The sequence below is a fragment of the Canis lupus genome, unplaced genomic scaffold (assembly GCF_011100685.1).
Source record: "Canis lupus familiaris isolate Mischka breed German Shepherd unplaced genomic scaffold, alternate assembly UU_Cfam_GSD_1.0 chrUn_S2132H2331, whole genome shotgun sequence".
In the NCBI taxonomy this organism is placed as follows: Eukaryota; Metazoa; Chordata; class Mammalia; order Carnivora; family Canidae; genus Canis; species Canis lupus.
Genome location: NW_023331015.1, coordinates 4,762 through 28,826, shown reverse-complemented (window position 1 = coordinate 28,826; position 24,065 = coordinate 4,762). Strand labels below are relative to the sequence as shown.

General features: G+C 37.6%; 1 protein-coding gene across 1 annotated transcript in view; it reads left to right on the top strand.

Annotated features, from left to right (window-relative positions):
• Window positions 1-22,971, top strand: part of LOC119878947 (glutamate receptor 4-like) — a 40,732-nt gene extending 17,761 nt beyond the window's left edge. The window contains exon 5 of the mRNA XM_038589466.1: window positions 22,800-22,971. Coding sequence (XP_038445394.1) covers window positions 22,800-22,956 — 157 coding nt within the window. The 3' untranslated portion in view covers window positions 22,957-22,971. The remainder of the gene's footprint in view (window positions 1-22,799) is intronic.
• Window positions 22,972-24,065: the final 1,094 nt, after the last annotated feature.

Here is a 24,065-nt window from a genome sequence, read left to right as displayed (position 1 = left end):
ATGGAGAAGAGGAAGAGTATGATACACACTCAGGATGGAAAGCTAGGACTTGGGTCTTTAATGTAGACTTTAAAACAAATGCAGTCTGGATTATTACAGAGACTGTATCTGTACCCAGAGTAGAAAACACTATGACCAGGATGGCCAGCACCCATCTTTATAGTAGAGAAGAATACGGGGAGCCCCTTATTGTTTGGAGAGACTATTTCAGACTCGGGGTTGCCAGCTTTACAGAATGCTTTCAGTTACAGGAGGGCAGGCACTATGCTCAGAGTTATGGGGTTTATTGGATTTTGACATAGATTCGTCAAGTTTTAGGTCATAGAAGGATGCTAAGAATGTTGATGCTATTGAATGTAGCATCTATAGATCTGATTATAATGAAGAAAAGCAATCACAGGCAAATGTGCCTACGAACTGTACATATTGATCAGCAGAAGAACTTAAATCTTACTGGCAGTTATTTAGTTTCCAAAGTCATCTTCTAAAGAAAACTTTTAGTTCTCGTGGAGGGATGAAAGGGTAAAAGCGCTTCTTTTGTATTATCTCTGAACTATCCCCAAACTTTGATATTTCCCTCAAATCTTCTTTTAACGTGCACAGTGCCATTAATACTACTATCCACATCCTGGCCTTCCTTCTCATTCCTTCTCCAATCTCTGTGGCAACCCAAAGCAATTGTGAAATCCATCCTCTGGCTGAGAAATTTTTAAAGGTGATTTTAAAACATATGCTATAGACAGCCCTGCAGTGGAATGCAGAGCTTAGATGAAAGAGGCAATATCTTTATTTTGACTTTACTGTCAGTACTATCAACTTTACTATACAGCTTTACTATACTTTACTATACTCTAGAGATGTGCTAGAGTATTTATTGTAGAGAAAGCATATACTTTGCTACCAAAATACTCTTTACTCTAGTATCCATGTTACACTAGTTGCTATACTCTCTACTATGCAACAAATAAAACTGACAAATGCTTAGAGGGAATCATAACTTAGTTAATACAGATTTACTGGGTACTAAATAACTGTTAGATGAGAATACCCCTTTTAAAGATATCCGTGGTATATAGTATCTATAAGTACCTCCAGGGAACATAGCAGCAGATCATATCTAAAGACTTCCTCTGGCCTCTGTAAGAATTTGTATACTTGACCCTAGTGATTAAAGCCAAGTTAAACACACACACACACACACACAACCACTAGTCCCCTATCCTCTATTATTCGACAATGATAAATTTTATTCAAATTTTGCCTTCTAAAGAATGTTGGCAAAATTGTCTAAAATAAGACAAATGCTCCGACACCCCTCAAAAAATGATGTCTCAAATGAAAGCAGTTCCAAAACACCTTGATCAGGAATTGAGATCAAGAAAAAAATGAGGTCCTGTTGGACTTGCTGACATCCAGCTGTAGGAATTCGTGCAACAGGAGGAAAACTTCTGGAACCAGGCAGGTCATGCTCTGCTTAAAACAGCCCACTCAGAGCCCAGGGCAATAGTGTGATAGGGGAGGAAGTAAGAAGAATGAGAGTTAGAATGATACATCTTTCTTTGGACTTTTTCTTTCAGTATTGAGCACAATCAGTGGCTCAGGTGTAAATCTGTATCAGGGTGGGCGGAGTCCTCTGTAGGACAAATTAAGTTTCTTCTACTTTGGAAGATTCTTTAGGGCAGATCTATTAAACTTGGTATTCAAATCCATGTTTAAAATATATATTATCCTTAAGGAACCATTTTCTCATGTAAAATTGGTGATTTATGTTTACTCATCAGTTCAAGTATAATTACAAGATTTAGAAACGGGGTTTGCTGGATGTGGTGCATAAGAATGAAGTTGACACCTGTTTTTGGTGTTAGTAAGATGTCAGATGTTAGCACTTGATGTGGACATTAAAAAAACTTAAAGTACAGAAAGTTAAACCTGAGTGCTAATATTCCTGAGCAGCATTTGGCCTGAAGTGAATACATTTTTCACTTGTTTTCTGGAAATGAGTTGCAATAGATTAGTGTCTTTTTTTTTTAACTATTATGGAAGGAGATGTTTTAGCATATGAATATCTTTCATTTTTCTTGGTATATTAAGATATGCTGCAGGTAACTTAGTTTTTGTGATCTCATTACAACTTGGAATACAGTCTGTTGGACTAGGGATCAGAACACATGCACACACAAATCAATCATACACACACATATGCACACAAATCCCCCCTCTACATTGTGATATGCTTAATCACTTAGCCCAGTTTCCTGCCAGAGATGCTGATGTTTATTGCTGGGACCAAGTATTTTTTATTCACAAACTGAGATGTGTATGGTAAAGCTATCAATACTACGTGCATGCCAAAGGGAAAAAATCCCCTTTAGAATCTATATACCTTATTCTTTCCTTTCTAGATGTTGAGTCCAGTAGCAAACATAAAACTTTCCACTATCATTTAAAATTCTACATTTTTCATTTAGGTCCTCCATACACTTGAAAGAGGATTGAAATCACAACTCCCTGGGCAGCCCGGGTGGCTTAGCGGTTTAGCGCCGCCTTCAGCCCAGGGCGTGATCCTGGAGAGCTGGAATCGAGTCCCACATCAGGCTTCCGGCATGGAGCCTGCTTCTCCCTCTGCCTTTGTCTCTGCCTCTCTCTCTGTTTCTCGAATAAATAAATAAAATCTTGAAAGAAAGAAAGAAAGAAAGAAAGAAAGAAAGAAAGAAAGAAAGAAAGAAAGAAAGAAAGAAAGAAATCACAACTCCCCATGAAGAAGAAAACAAATATGGCATTTTTTCTGCATTTCTTTAAGATTTACCAGTCATTATACATGTTTGCCATTCTTCCCACTATTAAAAAAAATGCTAATATGATTTGCCTTCATATATTTACCAGTTCATTCAACAGATGGCCACTGGGTTCCACCTGAGAATTTGCCGGTTGGTTGTCACATTTTTCTCTTCAGGTTTGGTTTTGTGACTGCCATAGGTAACGCCACATTGGGAATTTTCTAAACTCAGTGTTTAGCTGTGTGTTCCTATTCACTGTGACACTCAGAAACCGTATTTTAGTGACTTGCCTCCAAAAAGGGGTAATTTGTGGCCATTTCAGTTCCTAGCACTTCAAAAAGGATTAAAAGTAAGGAGATAGAAACGCTATATATGAGGTTCACCAGTTCAAACCTTCACATCCTGAACTGTGAAGAGACCTGAGATTGGATGTCAGTTCTGACAGTTCTAGGAAAAGCCAGAATTCCAAACTGTTGTTCTTTAGTCCCACATAATTGCCTTATAGGCAAATCCTATAAAGAAAGAGAATCTCCAGAGAGACTACCTATATCCTGTACAATTCAGATTGATTCAGTGGGAACACACAATTCATGTGAGTGCTGAACCTCTAAGCCAACCAAGTCAGGCAGCCTTGACCTACATGTAGGAGACATAGCGTCGTGTCTGAGACCACAATTCACAATCTAATATTAATAAATGTGCTGTGGATGAACTTATCCTTATGTTAGTAATGTCTGTAAGTGTTTTCCTCTTGGTGTATGTCTAGTAGCCAGACAGTTCCACCTTATGTCACTCATCTTTATAGATCATCTCATTCTATGGAATGGTTTCTAGAAACCATTGTAGCTAGCATTCAGGATAAAAAGGGGACACAAATGAATGGCAAAGCAAGTGCATGAGGACCCTCTGTGTTTGGAACCCCTGTTCTGTGGAGCTGGGTGCAAGCCCACGTGTGGGTTCTCCAGAGCTCAAGCTATAAACACCAGATCTGGGTTTGCTGCCTACAGTTAAAGTCCTAGCCATAAGACAAACACCCTACACAAGAGAAATTGCATATATGAAACTTGTCTCTACTGAGCATAATGCAGCTTCTGCCCAGAGCTACAAGGCTATTCTGTGGCTGCCTACACCCAGGTAATAAAAGAGACTGTGTCTGATTAATGTTCTTCCCTAGAAGACCTCAGGCTATAGGACATGAGTTTAGTAGATAGCAAATACCCTTGACACTTACAAACTAGGAACCGCTGTTAATTTATCCTTAGAACAGCAGCAAGGTCAAGTGATAGGGTTTTTTTTGTTGCTGTTATTGTTTTTACTTTTTGTGCATTGCTTGTGTAGGTAGGACTCTGTTCTCCAGACTTACCTTCCTAAAGGGAAGGATATAAGGAAGATCAGCCCAGGCTGCTGTAGAGGATGGGCTCATTAAAGTTCTCAGAGAGATCACAACTCCTACTACTCTCCACAGTTCGATAGGAACAAGAAGAAGAGCAATCTGGCCATGCTGTAACAGATTCCTACCCCTTACTGTCCAAGTCCCTCTACCTGAGATTGGGGAGGGAGTGCACAAGAGATAGAAGAGGAGGCTCTTTACACTTGGAATAATTAAACACATAAAGAATATTTCAGATGTGCATGTGCACACATGTGCACACAGGACTTTGAAGGGAGCAGAGTAATCAGATTTACCATGGAACTCCAAAATACCTATAATAAACTAAAAATAAAGCTCAGTTTATTGTGGATATGTAATATTCTCCTAAATGTAGAATTCTATACGATACTATTTTATTGCAGTTTTATACTAATGATAAACATCTACTTAGTGCATCATAAGTAAATTATGGTTATCCATAAAAATGAAAATGTTTCAGCCTAGCATATGGGAAACCACCCATCCACAACTTGAGGCATTATTATCTTCCTTTTGTCTGTAAAGATAATATCAGCCAAGATAGGAGCTGGTTTATGATTCATACTTAAGAAAGGGAAGATAAAATAGCTTGGCAGTTATTTGGAATGAGCTGAGAAATAGTAAAGACCCTGGCTTAGAATTATATTGTTTTAATTTAACTAGGAATAGGGAAGTACAGTTCATTTACTTTAATGTTCATTACTACTCACCCCCAAATTCAGTCCTCTATAACTCTTGTTTTCAGAATGAAATAACATACATTTGAGATAACTTTGCCACAAACACCATATCATACACATCCTGGCAACACCTGAATAGAAAATCACCATGTTACTCTGCAAACCACCTGGCCCTGGCCCCAAGCCTTGGAAATTGCATCGTATTAATTATAAGGATATTTTGTAACTAATAATCATACTAATAGAAGTTAGAAATACGTTGTACATATTGTTTATCCTCCTTAATATCAGAAAAGTCCATTTCAGGATTGAAAGTTGTTTACCTTAAATGGACAGGTTATGTACTCTCTGAAAACCTAAAAAACTGTTGTTTGGGCTCATCCACAAAATGATAAACACTTCCAAAACTTTATGAGACCACTCTCATAGTACACTCTCTGAGTATCACATGACTCACATGACTCAACAGTGAAGGAAAATTAGAGACATAAAAACGATCCTAGCGTCAATTCTGCTTTTCAAAGTTTATAATTCCAAGATGTGGGAGAAATCTATCATTTTAAAAACACCTAACCATGCAAGGTCCTATCACATCATGTTGAAATAAAGTAGACTTTACTTAGCTTACATTTTGGAAGGGGAGGAGACTTAGTAAGGAAACTGACACACAGATAATTCTTTACATAAATTAACTCAGTCTATTTTCTCGAAGCGTTCAATCTTTGGGAGTTAACCAAAATAAGAATTAAAATGGAGTCAAACAAATGTGACAGAAATAGTTCTCTACTTTCAGAAAAAAGGGGTGTATGGACCCCTCTCCACTGCATAGAACATAGTATAAACACTGTCAAGACCCACCCACAAAGCCTCTACTCTTATAGAATTCTGGTTGCTTCCTACTTGATGCTGACAGATTGCAGTTTCTGAACATCCTTTTTAAAATGGCAACAGGCCAGGATCCCCTTAGTAGCTAAGAGAAGCTCTCATCAGATACCCAGCCGCTCTTCTTCCATGTTTTCAGGTATTTGCAACTAAAATCACACACACGAAAAAATCATAAAAGCATTGATCAGTGAATACAGCTGTTATAAGTGGCCTTAGCATGCAAACTAAATTTAAAAAAAAAAAAGGCATGAGAAATAGAAAAGTTAAAATGAAGCCAAATATCCAGAGCCCTAAGTCAGTATCCTAACCTTTGTCTTATATTTGAGGCTAGGAGGAGGTAAATAAAACACAACGGGATCCAAGAAGAGCTGACCTCAGATTATCTCCCAGAGTAAAAAGCAAAGAGCAAAGGCTAATGAAAAGCAACAAAAAATTTGCTTTCTCTTAAGTGATATAGCAAAGCATATAAAGCAAAGAATGAGTTGATATGTCATCTAATGTTCTTTTTAATTTGTTCACTTTTATGAGATGATGTTTAAGTTTGGTTTAATGATGGAACTCTAAAAATTACTGAGCAGTATATTTCTTGTGACACAGTAGTAGCAACAGTGCCACATGAGAGCTTTCAAGCCACTCCAACATGTCTATTTTTACTTGCTCCTTTTCACTCTCCTATGATGTCATTCTAGAAAAAAAAAAAAAAAGAGCCTACAAATCGGAGACGTTATGTGACTTGCCCACAGTGCCACAGCTACTATTGGAACTGAGAGCTTCTGACTCTTTGCAGTGCTCTTACAGGGAAAGAACAAAAGAGAACTTTTTAACATAAATACAGTTTACTTTCAAAACTTACTAAATAGATTTTGTGATTCTTCCATGGTGCAGTTTCAACAACATCCATAATTTTAAAGCATATTGAGAATGCTCCTATAGAGCTCAAGAAACTGTTTATATATTAAAAAACTAATAAACTCTGGCTAAGTTGAAGAAATTACACAGGGATAGACTTCGGGTCAACATAAAGATTTTACAACAATTAAAACTGGTCCAAAAATGGAAGGAAATTGGCTAAGATCCCCAGCATCAGAGTTGCTCAAGTAGAAACAAGAGTTTCTTGAATCTCTTAGGGAGTATGCTAAGACAGTGACATCTGAGTCCCCTCTCCACTTGAGAGTCTAAGAATCAGTGTCTTGTTGTGGACTATCTTTAGCAAAACAACCAAAGAATTCTCTTACATCTCTTTGAAGTTGCAAACACTTATTAAGACCAGGAAGAAGAAATTCATTCCCAGAACCTCAAGACAAGCTGATCCGGTTCTGAAATTAAATAAGTCACTTCTTCAATAGATAGCTGCTTTTATCACATTCTGTCCACATTGTGAAATAGAAAGATATTTAAGGAAAGCATTTCTCTCTAAGAACCACAGAGCTAGAGATAGACACGTCTTGTATGCCTCTATATCCAGATATTTAAAATTACATACTGACGTCAAACTTCTGGGAAGGTACAAATCTGACAAAATTCGCTGGGTTGTAAAAGGGGGAATAAAATAGCAAGAGTGAGGCACCTGCAGGTAGAAGGGCTTGCTTTGATTATTTTAAGAACAAAATGTATGCTTCCCTGTCTAGATAGGAGAAAAACTGCTCCATGTAATATGGTATCCCATGGTGTCTCAATATAAAATACTTGAGAGGGTGATTTTTAAGGGCATCCCAATAACACCAGCAACTTCAGTCGCTACTTAATTTATTTTTCTTTTTGGCCTTCATCACATATAGCAATCAGTTTATGCTCTGAAATATGAAGACGGCACAGCCACTAGAATCCTATCCAATCCAGGACTGTCCCCACCGTTGTTCTTTCTTATTCGTAGACTTTCACATCATTTCAGAATATAAAGATATGTCCTTCAAAACTCTGTCATTTAAGTGACTTCCATGGATGAATGAATTAAGTGTTTTATAAAAAAAAAATCTTTTTTCATTTATAATACATCCTCACAATTTCCAACTGCATCATGACAGGAAAAAAAAGGAAATTCTCTATTTCTGTAGATATTCTTCAGGATTTATAGAGTTTAGTGGATAAGGGGCTGGTTTGTCAAAATAGCCATTTGGTGAATATTCTTTAAAGATAATGAATGAAGTTACAGTTCCTAAGGAAGAACGTGAGGACAAACACATATACGTGTAGTTGGAAGCTTTACTACGCCATGTGTACATCATGTAATTTTGAGGTGATCCGAGCTCCTAGGGTGGTAGTGACAGACGTACAACATACAACCCTCCATACAGTGTTCTTTCCTTGCACATTTTCATAACGACCATTAGAGTAACGATTACCCCATCCTTCATGTTGACATCTCTGGAATATATTGTGACAACCCAAGTTTCCAAAGTACATCCATCTTCTCACCTGATCTCATTTTCCTTGATAAAGAATTTTAATAAGTTACCCAAAGTTAAATAACAATAGCACATGATCTTGTATGGGTTCAGGCTCATTCTCGGTCTCCACTTTCCTTCATGTCTCATGGAATTCAATCAATTGTCTGGTATTTGATCTTTTTTATGGGAGCCAGTCACTGAAATTATGCCAAAGGGTGATGAGGGACAGACTCTAAGCTCAATTAACTAGATGGTAGTCTCAAAAAAGACAAAGTCTAATAAGAAAAGATCATAGCAGACACCATGTAAAGGAAAAGGAAATAAATTTAACAACTCCTACATACCAAGCGCATGTGTATGAATATGTTTCCCCCAACAAATCCTTGGTGGTGTTACTGTCTTCACCTGGACACATGGTGCTGCTGAGGCTCAGGTGGAATAGGAGCGCATCATTGCCCCATTCCCAAACCCACGCTCCTTTCACATGCTGCCTTGTTTCTCTCCAGAGATACCACAAGCTCTACTTAGAGGTATACTAAGAAAGAAAATCCCATCTTTGGCCTACCTATGATTCCCTGTTTTGAAAAACATAGTTTCTGATATCTCATTTCCCCAACTTTCCTAACCCTCCCCCCTTTTATGACCCCTTAAGGGCTTTTTTTTTCATTTTCGTAATAATTCTTGTTAATACCAAATTTTGTACTGCCCCAAACATGGTGTTGGCATGTAGCCAACAGGGAAGTGAGTGGAGACACCACAGATGCCCATGATACACTTTCCATGATTCACTATAGCTGATGAAAATGACCCACGCCATGCGCTTGCATGAACCCCTCAGCTCTACGTCTGTCTTCAGTTCACTGCAGCTCTGACAAAATAGATAAGAGGAGAGAGTTTTGTCCCCCTTACACAGCAAATGTTACTCCCCTTTGGCTTAATCCTTACCATAAATTTTAAGCTCATTTCCATGAACGCCCCAGTATATCAGACAGTTGATAGTGTCTTGTGAGACCTGAGGAAAGGGTTGGCCAGAACTGAACTTGACTTTAATACAAGACCATGTTCTATTATTGTTTAACTTTGGGTATTTCTCCCCTAGGAGGAGGACAGAGGAGAACTAACCAGCTCCAGGACCAAGGTAAGAGGGGAGTTTTCTTTCAAAAGAATGGGTTCCATCCATTTGAAGGAAACCCCTCCCCCACCTATTTTTCAATCCCTTTTTCTTTGTACATTTATATTTTTTAACCCACGCCTTAGGAAACCAGCTTGCCACCTGTGAGTGATAGTTACGTGGACATCCCCTTACAAATGTTACAGCAAGAAAAAATAAAACCGTCCCAAAAGTCGTATCAGTTATATGCTAATGCATTATGTTTTCCATCATCATTAAATATCAGTGTCAGCCTTCCATTAAGGATCAATCTCCTGCACCAGCCTTAAGAAATTGCCATCAGCTGTTAATTTCTCCCTACATAGACTATGGATGGTGACTGATAATCAAACCATAATGGGTAATGGGGTTACAAATACATTAAAATTAAAATCTAGAGTGTTTCCATAGAAAATATATTATTCTTAAGCAATTTTTTATTAAAAATTGTTTTAATTAAAAGCAGCAGCTGATAGAATGTAAATGATAATTTGGAGTATGTGCAGGCTAGACTTTGGGTGCACAGCAGTACAGACTTGATGAGATGTTTAAGGTGCCATATGAAACCCAGACAGAAAAATGAGGAAGCGGAGCTAATACTGTCCTGAGCAGGGTTTCTCCACGTGTCAAGCGCCTTCTCAGGCATCACTTCCAAGGGGTTTCCATTGCCACCTCTCACCTTCTGTGTTGGCTCTGGAAGTCCTCAGTATTCGCCCTGTGTCACATCGCTCCTTCCAGGGGAGAGAAATCCCAGGCAAGAAACAAGTGAGAGAACCTAAAAGCATCCAGAACTTGAGATATTAGAAGAAAGTGGGGTGGGGTGGGGTCACGAAGCGACAGCTTCCAGACCCCCTGCAGCAACCCTTCTGTCATCCTTGCCCTCCAGGGAGACCGGGTCTTGTGGGACTCCGTCCGTTTTAGCGAAGCTTGATCCTCAAGAAGAGAATCTTAGGAAGGAGAGGAAATGTGCAAAAAGAATGAGAATTCAGAAAAAAAAAAAAAATGAGACTTCAGGCCATTTGTTGCCAGTGTCTTTCAGAAACACAGTTCTGGTCATTTTGTTACAAGTACGTTTAGAATCACTTTCCAGTTGTATTGTCAGGGTTTTTTCACAAAAGAAAATAACTTCAGATGGATACGTTTTTGTTGGAGACTGTTGTGGTAGGAGCCGGACCCACAGCAGTCCTGCCATTAGGAAGGCCCATGAGTGGACGCACAGGAAATAGAAACTTGATTTTAACAGCAACGTACACTCCTTTTGTATGTAATATTTGCCGTGGTCACGCAGTAGACACCTAAGCAGTAGACTCTTAGCAGATCATGCATTTTGTCATCAGAAGTCAGATAGAACCTAATTTTTAGGTTCCCATCCCTGACTCCCTTGGTTAAAAACACAGGATATGCGGGAGGCACATTATTCATTCCTGAATTTTAAGGTGCCAGATGGCTGGATTGCCTGAGCAGCCACACAGAGAAGGAGAAGCATCACAGTACTGTTCAGTGGACCATTTATGTACTAGAATGTGGTGTCCACACTGACATTAGTTCTGATTTGTTGTTTGATTGAATTTTATGAACTATTTCATGGCAGTCTCATTCAGGGAAGGAATTAGTGGTCATTCTGCAGTGACTTGGTTTTGTTAGGTAATTTGAACTTGAGATGAAACACCGTTTTTGTTTTTTTGCTGTGTCATGTTGCTCTGTAAAGTGAAAAATACTGATCTCCTATTAATTGCATTCAATTTATTAGGTATATTAAAAGTAGTGAATGGAAGTGCCCAGGCTGGTAGCTTAAGAAGTACCCAAGTACTTCTGTCAAGGAGCAAGTAACTGAAAGGCGGCGTGCCATGCTCTAGTATTAACACCACTCTAAGCAAATGTTGGTGAAACTATTTTAAGAATTTAAACTTTTGGGTTTTTCTTCCCATTTAAATTGTTTAATAGAAACAAATGAGAGACTTTATTTCTGTTTTGAAATATCGTTGTGAGCCCTGCTGCCCTCACAGATAAGAAGCTTTGTTTCACTTTGTACAGCATTAACTTAAAAGCTTTAAAGACACACTGACTTAGAATTCTTAAGTTTTGGTTATTTTCAGAGAACAGATGAGCCACCTGTGTTCCTAGTTAGGAGGTTCACACAGCTTTCTTTTGAGTTCTCATTAGCTTAGAATCCCTTCTTCTAGAAGACCTGTTTTTATCACTCAGTTTCTTTTTCTATTTATGCTATTCTCGCACCTGACCAAAATCCAACCCAAAAGGTTGGGTAGGCAAACAAGCAATTAAAAGACACTTTAAGTTCTATACAAATATTGGTCTACTGCAAAGGAACCTGACACCCTGGTGTCAGGTAAAACAAAAATTGATCCTTTTATTTTTTCTGTTAAGAACTTGGTGGGAAATTCAACGTATTTATAGATAAAGATTCTCTAGACATATTTAGTGAATTAAGTATATATTTAAATACACAGCACAGTAAAATAAATTTTAATAAGGTTAAACCAGACAGAGTTAGCATTTAATATGCGGATGACAAATGTAATTATTTCTCTACTGTACCAAACTATAGTGTTCTCAGTAGTAAATTTAGTAACAGAAGAATTTTATAAAAGTGACATTTATTTGCTACATTTAAATAGGTTAGAACAAAAATGATTAAAAAGACCATTATGTGGGATTTTTAGAGTTTAGTTGCATCTGATTTCACCTAATGGTCACAACAAGCTTGTATCTGATTTTATCAATTAGTATTTTTTCCTTGCCCAGCTGCCGAAACTGAGCTGGTAATCCTTTTATTTTAACCATCTATAACCTCACTGAAATAGTATCTTAGATATTTTGTTTATACAATGGACAAAATGTTTGCCATTATTCAAAAAGAAGAGCTAGCATCATTTATTCTTCATGTCCCTCTTGTCAGTATTTAATAGATCGTTTGGGTGCCGTTTGCTTTGTTTCATTTTATTTCACTTTGCTTTAAAACCCTCCTCACCAGTAGGTCTTCCCCAAATCCATCAGGTGGCATGGCTGAGGACTCCCTTTGATGGTTCAGCACCCTATTCTTTCATCTTGATGGGCTGCTTGAAAAGGAGCACCTTATGTTAATCACGAAGATTATCAATCCTCCACGTAGCTCACCCCCACTCCCCCCGCCCCGGTTCTCATAGTTTTTGCCCTGCCTTTTGGCTGAGAATAGTGTAAAATACCCTCAAACATAGTTGCTGTGCTCCACGAGGGAAGACTCCAAGTAAATGTGAGCATTCCAGACAATAGGTAATTTATAGAAGAAGGAGATAGGTCGAGTCTAGAGTACCTGGGAGAGACCTCATAAAAAAGTTTCAGATGTACCAGTTGATAACATTAGTTGAATGAGTAAGTCCATGAGTGATTATTGGAAAATAGTAAAGCCTGTAGAAAAGCTAAGGTGGGAAAAAAAAAATTTCTGATGAAGGTTCTGTCATGAGATTGGAATCTATTGTGAATAGATTTTGGGACTCTAAGGAATCTAGCCTGGGGGAGGCAGAAAAGATCTCTTTGGGAATTGGGGTGGTTAAGAGACTGGGCTTCTGAGTTAGAAGGATGCAGGTTCTAATCCTGCCTTTGCCATTGACCAGCCATGTGGATTCAATTAGGACTCCATGAGGACTCCATGAGAATGTGAAAAACTTGGGGCAACGCCTCAATCAAATATAATTAAATTTTAAGTATACATTAATATACATTAGTTGAACTGTCAGGAAAACTAGAATAGAGTCATATCTTGGACTCAGTCAGGAGTCCCAAAGGTGTTTGACAAAGTGATGTAAACAGGCAGAGAAGTGTGGCCATACTCTGGGTAGCTGTGAACAGATTGTGAGTCAGTGGATCTTGTCTCAGGTGATAAAGGCTTTGACTCAGGTGTTACCTATATAATGGAAATGCACATATAAATTTGAGAGAGCCATTTTCAGAAAAAAAAAAAAGTTCTCAATGGCTACCTGGCTATAGGAAAGGAGTGGAAATGAAAATTCGAAGACAAGATTGAGTTTCTGTGGTTGGGCTTTATTATTTGTATTTAGATTTCTACTTTTTCTGTGAAACATTTTCTGATCCATTATACTGAAGCTTCTTTCTGATAACATTCTTGGGATTCAACATTTCCTGTCCTAAAAGATCAGAACTAGAGACCTAGTATGTGTCAAAATAGACCTATCTAATTCCAACCTTGGGAACGAACAGTATCAGTATCCAATCAAATCAAGTCAATGTAAAGTTTATTGGTATGGCTTTTTAAGGAAAGTTATCTACTGTTCTTCCTTCTTGAATATTTAGGGGGGGATCCATTTCAAGTGATAAGACCACATGCCTCTGAAGTCTTGCCTCAGCTCAAGAAGTATTTTAGCCAGAGGAGACAGGGGATATATCAGGCAAAGCTTAATCAGGGATCACCCCCAGGAAGCCTGACAAAGAGGAAAAGAAAATCCCCCTTGGAGAGCCGTAGAAGGGATGAATACATAGTGTAGCTATCCAGGAAAGGGTACCCACAGAAAGCAAAATTATCCCAGTCCTGTGGGAAAGAGCACTGGCAGGAGGCAGAGACCTGCATCTCAGCTGGGACTTGGAGAGCAAGCCCACCTAACCTTCCTTCGACCTGAATGACCACAACCATCAGATGAGGAGGATTGAGACAACCTCTGATCCCCATTTTGATGCCAAGATTCTAGTTCTTTAAGGCAACTGATGGACATTTTTAACAATCAGCAAAGGAAGGAAAAAGGAAACACTATTGGTTAGACTTTTGGAAATTAAATAAAGGAAATAAGGAGAGTGGTCTAAGATAGAGGAATCCAAAGTCAGGGACACAATAGAGGTCACCCAACAAGTCTGCATGAAGGGCATCTGCATGAGAAACCAAGTACTGCTGAGCAGCACACATACACACAGTGAATGGTGGCAACCACCAGCTCTTGTATTTCGGAAATTTTACTTGAGCATAGTAACAATCACAACAAGAGTGATGTGCAGAGGTGACCTGAATCACTTCAAATCTATAGGTAGCTATGGTCCCATCTTGAAACAAAGCCCTCTTTTATATGATTCCATCACAGAAAATGATAATAAAAATGGGGTGGCTTGGGGTGAGGACTGTACCTCATATCATCTCAAACAGCACCCCAAGGCCACCACAAGTGGTGGTAAAATAAAATTTACATGATTTAATATGAATAATGCATATTTTCTCAATATTATGTAAGGGTAACCAAAAGTATCTTTCAACAGTTTTTGTTTTTAATTTTTATTAATGTAACATACAGTCTTTTAAAAAAAGTCCTGGGGGCCTCTGGGGGCTCAGCTGGTTGAGCATCTGACTCTTGATCCAGTTCAGGTCCTGATCTAAGGGTTGAGACTTCAAGCCTTGCATTGGGCTCCAAGCTGGATGTGGAGCCTACTTTAAAGATTTTTTTAAAAAGCAAAAACAATGCCATGCACGTGATGTGCTTGCAGAGTGATCACAGATTGAGGCTAGTACCTTGGAAGTTTATTCCCACCAAATCATAGTCTTAAAACTGCCTCTCTATGAAAATTCTGGAGCAACTATTGGCTATAGAAATATTTGTATTTCCCTTCCATTAATAGACATAAGTGAAAATGGTCATTAATTAATTTTAAAATAAGTGTTCCTAGAATCTGGAAGAGATTTTTTTTTATCTGTATTCATGATTGTCTTTCTAAGTTTTGTGGATCCCCTGAAATCATTATCCCCATCTATCCATAGTTTTTAAGGGCTTCTAAAAGAGTTGCCTAGTGCAAAAGAGGATAGAAAATTCTGCTCTGTGACCTAAAATTGACAGAATCATGAAACTAAACTTCATGAAGTAATTGTAAGGATTACTTTTTTTAAAAAAGTTTAACACTAAAAACAATTAAATTTTTCATTTATCACAACCTCTACCTAGTATTCTAAATCACTGGCAGACATCCTCACAAAAATCAGAGTATTTCTTCAAAGAATCACATTCCTCAGACCTAGGCCTCCAATAACAATTAGTCATACAAATTTCAAAGAACACACACTTTAGGGACACCTGGGTGGCTCAGTTGGTTAAGCATCTGCCTTTGGCTCAGGTCGTGATCTCAGGGTCCTGGGATCAAGTCCCAAGTCAGGCTCCCTGCTCAGTGGGGAGTCTGCTTCTCCCCTTCCTTCTGCCCCTCCTCCATATTCTCTCTCCCTCTCTCCCTCTCCCCCTCTCAAATAAATAAAATCTTAAAAGAACACACACTTTAGAGATAATTTCTGGATTCTAACTCTGTTTCTACACAATTTATGTAGCTGTCTTTGACTCACTTGGTGTATGAAATACAAAGGACTTTATACACTAAGTTAATTGCATATATGTCATCCAAAATCCAAAACAGACAATAAGCCCTTCCTTATCAAGGTGGCTTTCAAATGCTCATTATACATGTTGGGTCTGAATTGTCTTTCCACCGGAAAAAAGAATTTTCCCTCCTAATTTCAAGATCAAATTATCAATTGGTAATGTCATTTCTGTGCAAGTCTTACCTGTCATTCGGTAAGCAAACTGGAATTAAAACTTAGTATCTTTTCTAAAAACATTTGCATATACAGAGCAATTTAGCCCAAATCCTGCCTTTGGAAGGAAATGCACAGGTCCAATGAAGCAAAAAGCCTTGTGCTTGTTTACTGGAAGGGATAATTTGGGAAGAAAACTCAGAGCACAAGTTAAATCAAAGACAGTGTGGCATTTATAATTCTGAGAACCAGTTACTCTTCTAGGCCTTAAACAGCTGATCAAGGGTAGAACTTGACGGGATGAACATTGGGTGTTATGCTATATATTGGCAAATTGAACTCCAATAAAGATACAAAAAAAAAAGGTAGAACTGTGGATGCAAATGCTTTTCCTTAAGATAAGATTTTCACCTCCTTATCATTTGACAGCCTATTGATTTTTAGTTATTTTCTTGATAAATATTTTCAGATATTTATTTATTTTCTTTCTAACTAATTCTTAGTTATTAATGGACTTTCTACAAAATTCTGAGGTTGTTGTAAATTCTCAGTGTCATGGCTAATTTCCTCCAAATACCTTTATTTGGGGGTACATCATTGATTAAATGCAAAAGTAAAACCCTATATGGTCCATACTCCCCCCTTCTATCTCCTTTTGATCCGTTAGGGTAGGCTTTCGTGTATGAACCCTTGTGACAATGGTGGCAATGCCAGTATGTAAATAAGAGAACCAGTAGTCTGTGCAGAGTTGGTTATTATCCATTTTTCATGAAATTACTATTTTCTTAGTAGAATGGTTCTAGAAATGTTTCTGTATGTACTTATGTGCTGTAACAAAGTTTAAATCAAATGAGTTTCCAATCTGGAATTTTAGTTTAATTTCAAAAAAAGGGATATAGTCAATATGTGGTATGATGAAAGATTTTTTTTAATTGCGTTTTTTTTTTTAATCCTGCAAAAAATGAGGACTTTTTTTCCTCTACTGTTTGGGGAGAAATGTAGTTGCCAGCCATGAAAACTCTTTTCCTAAAAAACAGAAGTATATACATATTTTTTCTTTTTAATGGTCCACTTAGCAGGACTCAAGTCTACTCATCATCACATTCATTTAATTCAGCCTAAGGGGAAAAGCTCACCTTGTCTATGTAAATATGTGTGAAGCAGCAAATCTTCTCTCCAGGCCACTGAGAGTTCTATTAACCACCTGCAGACCCTGTCTGACAGGGCAGGCCCACTAGTTGATGCATTACTCAGACTCCTCTGCCTGACCTGTTCCCTTCAAATAAGGCAGAACCTTTGTAAAAGCAAGTACATCATCACACATCACTGGGAGCAAGGAATGCTTTCCTGGCATCCTTAAGAGTAATTCCTAAATTCTACCTCTTCCTCATTTCTTTGTTTGTCTGGTTGGGTTGTTTTTTTTGTTTTTTTGTTTTTTTTTTTATCCAAAATACAATATATGTTGGTTTAAATAAAACAATTCTTTTAGGCATTATAAAATAATTAAAATTATAAAAATAATTGAAGTTTTTTTTGTTTTTACTGATTATTAAAGTATCACTTATTGTAGAAAATTTTGGATAGGTGGGAAGGCATAAAAAGCAAAATACAGTCCAAACTAATCATAATCTCTATGTCCAGAGATAGCTCTGTGTTGTATGTTTTTCCAATATTTTTAAATTAATGTGTCTCCCTCTCTATATATATTTTTATTCTTGAAATCATAGTGAATATACAAATTTGCTTCTTTTTTTCACTTAACATTATACTATAATCATTTTTGCTTGACATTAAAAACTTTGGTCATAAAACGTTCAGCATACAAAGTACTGGTGCTTATCAATACCATCACCTCAGGAACTTTGTAAACATATAGACACACTTCCACTGATTCAGAGGAACCTGACGGCAGCAACATCGGGCCTGAGCATCTGTATTTGTGATGGTGGTTCTATATGCAAATCAGGCTTGAAAACAACTGCTGCCCCCCCCCACCCCCCCATCCCCGTCCATTTCATTCTCCCCTTCTGGTGGGCATGTAAATGGTCTGCCATGTATGCTATAGAAATAAACTATGAGGTTCATTCAGTTACTCCCATTAGCATCATTGATTAACTATTAGAACTGATTTCTCAAACGAGAATTATTATTAACCAGTAATATTAATATTAGTCATTGGTATCATTATCAACACTGTCAGTAATTTCCAAGAACAAGAACTGTGTTTAACCTTTTGTTGTGTGAAGTCCTCTTACTTCTTTTTTAGTTCTTCATTCAATCACCAGTGGATGAGGACGCATATGTTCATATGTTATTCAGTCCCTGACTATATTGAACATTGTCTTTACTTTTGTCTTTCACAACATGAGTGGCAGAGAATTGAATCAGCATTGTTTTAATTCACATTAGTTTAATTCCGAGCCAAGTTGAATTATTTTTGTATGACTTTTAGGTCTTTCTGTGTAAATCATCTATCAACAGGCTTTGTGGCTTTTAAAGGGATTTTCTCATCTGTTGACACAGTGTCTCATGATTCACACAATTTTTAAGTTTTTAAAAAATATGTTAGGATTTATTGGGGACTAGGAGAATAATTTCCTAACATCATTCAGGTACTATTCTGGATATTTGAACACCATGTTTAGGGGCTCCTGGATGGCTCAGTCAATAGAGCTTGTGACTCTTGATCTCAGGGTTGTAAATTCAAACCTCACATTGAGTGTAAGGATTACTTAAAATCTTTTAAAACACACACACACACACACACACACACACACACATATATATATAGAGAGAGAGAGAGAGAGAGAGCTAGAGAGAGAATGAGAGAGACTTTAGAATGAAGAGAGCATTCCAGTTGAGAAAGCACAAGCCTAAAAGTGATGAGACTTTCTCATGTGTATATAACTAATGGATCCTTTCCTATAAGGATAATAAAGCAGTAGCAAAATCACACAGTAAGTTAAGATAAACTGTACCAGGTCCATACAGTATTGAATCCCGGCCAACAATGAAATAGTCATCCTGTTAAGTAAAATGGTATTTTATTTTTTTAAAGATTTTATTTATTTATTCATAAGAGACAGAGAGGCAGAGAGACACAGGCAGAGGGAGAAGCAGGCTCCATGCAGGGAGCCCAATGTGGGACTTGATCCGAGGACTCTGGGATCACGCCCTGAGCCAAAGGCAGATGCTCAGCCACTGAGCCACCCAGGCATCCTGGGATTAAGTTTGTTTTAATCAGACTAAACAGGATATTACAAATTATTTGTTCTATGAACTACATACATCCTAAATATTCTGTGTGCAGATGTTAACTCAGTGTAGGGCTGGTATATCAGTCCTTTATAATAATATTCTCAAACCCAGGAAATCATAAAAATACTAAACTCAAACTTAAAATGTTCCTTATAATGTAGATATTTGTTATGTGTAAATTTTAAAACCTTACCAACAGAAAATTACAAGTAATATGGTCCAGAAGTAAATATAATGAGTAAGGCATAAATTAAGCATAAAAGCATATCCAAACATAGAATTGAATGATGAGTTACATATGAAAGGGTGGAAGAAATCAATGACTTAGTCTGAATTAAGATGCTTTTAACAAGAAAGTCTTTGCATTAGATGAATTTATCCAATATCCATAAATGGGAGATGTTTAGCTCTGCCACTTCCAGTTCTAGAGCTTTTGTTATGTGTGATCTTTCAACAGGAGCCTCACTAACAAAAATGGGTCCCAGGAGCTAGCACAGTGAGGTATGGATTTTCATAATCCCAAGCTTAATCGAAGGAAATTTCAGGTATGACAACCTCGGGTAGGTTTCCTGAGGTCCCAGAATTTGACTCGATGAGCATCTTCCTTCCACCCACGTCAAGATCCCTGCCATCTCACTACTATTAAAAAGGAAACTTGAAGAAGGTTTTTTTCTTACCTAGAATTCCCCAAAGGTACAAATGGCAAAGGCAAGAAATAAGTTATTGGAGTCCTACCTCGGTCTATTAAAGGTCATTGTCACCACACCTGAGCTCATAACTGTGGTTCGCCCTCATCCAGCAAAGGTGTAGTCATTTACCGTTTCTTCCTCTCCTTCCATTTTTAAATGAAAACAATCCACTCAATGGAGTTTATCTGTAAAAGCTGCATTTCATAGAATAAAAGGAATAATTAATGTAGGGAATCAGCATATTTTTATTCTCCCTTATCCTCTTGGCTGACCATTTTTTAGGCTTCTCTGATGTTTAATCAGAACCAGAATATCCTTCATTAATCCATGTTTCTGACATCGATTGTGAGATCTATGTCTGAAATGTGTGAAGGGGATTGCAAAGCAACAATAAAACGTTCTGTAGCAAGGACCTGCCTGCTCCATCCCTCATTTACCCCATACTTAGGACTTCCTTAAGCTTGCTTACAATGACTCCTTCATGGTTCCTTTTTCTCTTGCCTTTTTTAAAAAAAAAGAATACTTTCAAATCTATTCTAGCAAAATGAGTGAAGTAACTTTGTGTATTTGTTAAAGTCACTTGATGATTCTTATTTTTAATAACGTGAAAGCAATGGGTTTCATAAAATAGAGCAGATGTTCACATGTGGTTTATGCTGCAGTTGAAATGGCAATCTATGGAGGCTGCTAGACCTGATTAGATAGAGAAATTACATCTGTAGTCAGACTATTGTAGAAAACAGACAGGTTTAACATGCAAAAAAATCTTGAATACCTGAAGACTCTTTCTGAATATTGATTACAAGTGCCGTCCATGCATCATTGAGAAAAGTAAATTTACATATAATAGTATCGAGTGGACTTTATCAAGGGGCCACATTTTTCTGGAAGGAAAACATGATTAATTATGATCTGGGCAGTGACTTACCTACTGGTCATGTGTATTGTATGAACCAAATATTGATGTATACACACACACACATACAGATAGCAGTGTGAAACTAAACTGTTTTTACATGGCCTATTAGATGGTATTAGAAAGACAATGTCTTAGAATAATTTTGTAGAAAGCTTTATTCCAAACAGTTTTCTCAACCTGAAGCTTTTTTTCCTTATCCATTCCTTTATTTTGCCTTTTGTTTTCTCCTGTGCTGTGGAACTGTCTTTGGATATGGCTAATAACCCTGTTAAATAACCCTCTCATGAAATGATTTCAGTTTTATCAAAGGAATGGTCTAAACCAACACATGAAACTATTGGGATACCACTTCATTAAAACGGATCTAATATGAATATTTTAGGCTAAAATAAAGTGGATTATAAAAATAATTTTCTCCAAAATAAAAAATTTTAGTAGTTCAGTTTAAATCACAGAAAGACAAATTTAGTTGTAGACGCAAGATAAATTAAAACAATTTTCTCCCAACAGCATTTTTTTTAAAGGTCTCTCTTCACTGAATACTCATTCATTCTTATATTTCAGTCTGCTCCTTTGGGTGATTAAAGCAATCACCCAAATTCACTTTAGGAAATATATTCACTTTAGGAAGTATATTATTTTATGCCACTAATGTGGTACTTGGGAAGGTAGGAGCAGCTGATAATATAATTGACATTTCATAAATGGCAGTCTAAAAAAAAAAAAAAACAAAAAAATTTAAAAAAAATAAATGGCAATCTAACTCTAAGAAGAGCTAACACTCTGAAAGCATATGGTTTACTTGTGGGAAATGTTTATTCTCCAAGTGGACCAGACATCACAAAACTGGAAAATGAACATTGTGTGTGTGAAATATTATAAACACATTTTAAGAAAATAAGTACTTCAATAGGCTGATTGGTGAAATATGTAACACTTTTTACCAGTCAACAAAGTGATATTTCACTTGCAAATCAGTTTTCAAGTGCTACTCATTAATATGAGGTTGTTTTGTTTTGTTTTTATTTACAATTCATTTGGCATGAAGTAATCACCAACTCGGTATTTATTGAATAGCATATCCCAAATTCTCAGTATGGAAGCCACTCCCTGGCTTTAACAGAAATTTCATGAAATGCTGGGAAAACCTCTTGAAAGAGATAATGGCTCGTTTAAACATTTTTACTTGAAAGCAAGTAGGAAACCAAATACTTGGCAGGCGAAAGCCCATGACACATTTTTTAATCCTTTTCATTAGAATCTGCTCCCTCATTTCCCAACAAAGATACACATGGCGGCCATCGGATCTCCAGGGTCTGTTTGCAAAGTCCCTACCATGTGCAGCCTGGTTTCCTGGGGTTTAATTACTCAATTTCAACAAATTGGCCATGCCCTCCTAGTTTCCAGATAGCATCCAAAGCCTTCAAAAATGAACACAAAATTCAAATATAAGAATTTCCCCAAGGGCTGCTACTTTCTTTCTCTTGACTATCCCGTGGCCACTAGCGCAGGAAACCAAACCAAACCAAACATGCAAATCCTAGATTCTGAGACCAGTGAAATCGAATAGATTAAAAAGTGAAACTCACGCAAACAATAAAGGGAATAATAATTAAGCCATACTCTTTGTTGTCAGGAACCCACTTGGCAAAAATGAATGGCTGCCTCTTTGGTTTGTCAATGCCCTTAGATTTTTCCTTCTGGGAATGCATTTTCATTTTGATCTCTTTTCGGCTGTTGACATCCTTGGAGGCAAAGGAAGTCAAGCTGTTGACATCCTTGGAGGCAAAGGAAGTCAAGGCACAATTCTTTCTCCATTCCCAGTAAATGCCAAGTTTATTGCTGTTTTCCAAAGGAAAAAAATCCATGTCATTGGTTGATGACAGCATCAGGTTTTTGTCAATAAATGAACTCTGAGAGTGAACAGCACCAAATGCTTCATGTTTAATACCTTTTGAAATTAATTACTATTGCCTTTGGTTTGGACTCTGGTGGACAAGGGGCTGCAGGACAGCAAAATGAGAGGTTTATTTAGCATCTGGGAGAAGCTTAAAAAACAGCTTAAGTCCTCATTCCTTCTAACATCTTAACAGCTGTGCAGTTTCTTACAAATTATGTTTTATCGTTTCAAGAAATGCTGTTAACCTCGCAGTTTTAAAACTGAATGAACAAGGCCTCTTGGACAAATTGAAAACAAATGGTGGTACGACAAAGGAGAATGTGGCAGCGGGGGAGGTGACTCCAAGGTCAGCCTCAATGTCACCAAAAGCGGGTAAACAGTATGTATAGTAATAGGTGCATCTGCTGGGAGATACAGTTTGGGCCTCCTGACACCACCAGAATTGCCAGTCTAGTCCCTTCAAAATGGAAGTATGCAATTACTGTCAAAGCAAAAATATTTGCAACTGTTACCAATCTGGGGATACACGAACCAACCTAATCATAATAGTCCCAGCACATCTCTCTCTGGCTTTGAAGAGCTTGTAGTTCTTGGGAAACAGTGGTCCCAAGAACCTTGCTGTCAAATGCGGGAAGGGACCGAGGTTTTTGAAAGAGCAATTTAGAGAAGTGAGGAGGGAGGACACTGAGGGGTAAGTCTGTCTACTTTTGTTCACCAGTACATAGCTAGGATGTCCACAAAGTGCTTTTAAGTAACAACAATGACTTGGCTCCACCTGGACCTTTCTAGAATACCTTCCAGAAAGGCATTTCTCCACCCAGAACCCTCAGGCTTCCATTAAATATCAAGTTAAATAATAAATCAAAGATAGTCATGTGAACTACACATTTTTTGCCTTCCATAAATGAATCAAATCCCAAAATGATCATACTATAAAAAGAAGACCTGTTCAGCTCTATTCTCCCTACATCCATGTCCTATTTCCAGCTTCATAAGATAATGTGGGGTTTTTCTTTCTAAGCAGCTTCTAAAGGAAAAGTATACAATTAACGAAATAATCAACTCATGTCCCAGAACCCTTCTTCACTGTGTATGGACTTCAGGAAAACTCAGAGGTGGGAATATTCCAACTGAATTTTCTTTTCTTCCATACCTTTCAACTGGCATGAAAGAATATTGAAATTTTAAAAGTATGCACTCTTGTCTTTCTTTTAAAATCTAGAGAATTGCCTAAAACTGCTAGTCTTCAGTATCTTGAGTAGGCTAGAAATTCCCTCCCGTGGCCACCCACCCCACAGAACCGTGCCCTGTTCTTAGAGAGCACCCAATGGGATGGCGGCTAACCTCACTCTTTTCCAATGGCACTTAACTTCCCCTCCTTCCCCATCTAGAGAGACGTTCAAGTGCAGCTCCTTTGTCTATGCCCATCTAATTACCAGAACCTAATGGAGGAAGAGGAGGATAAGCTTTGGCAAGGAATATTCTAGCCAAGGAGAGG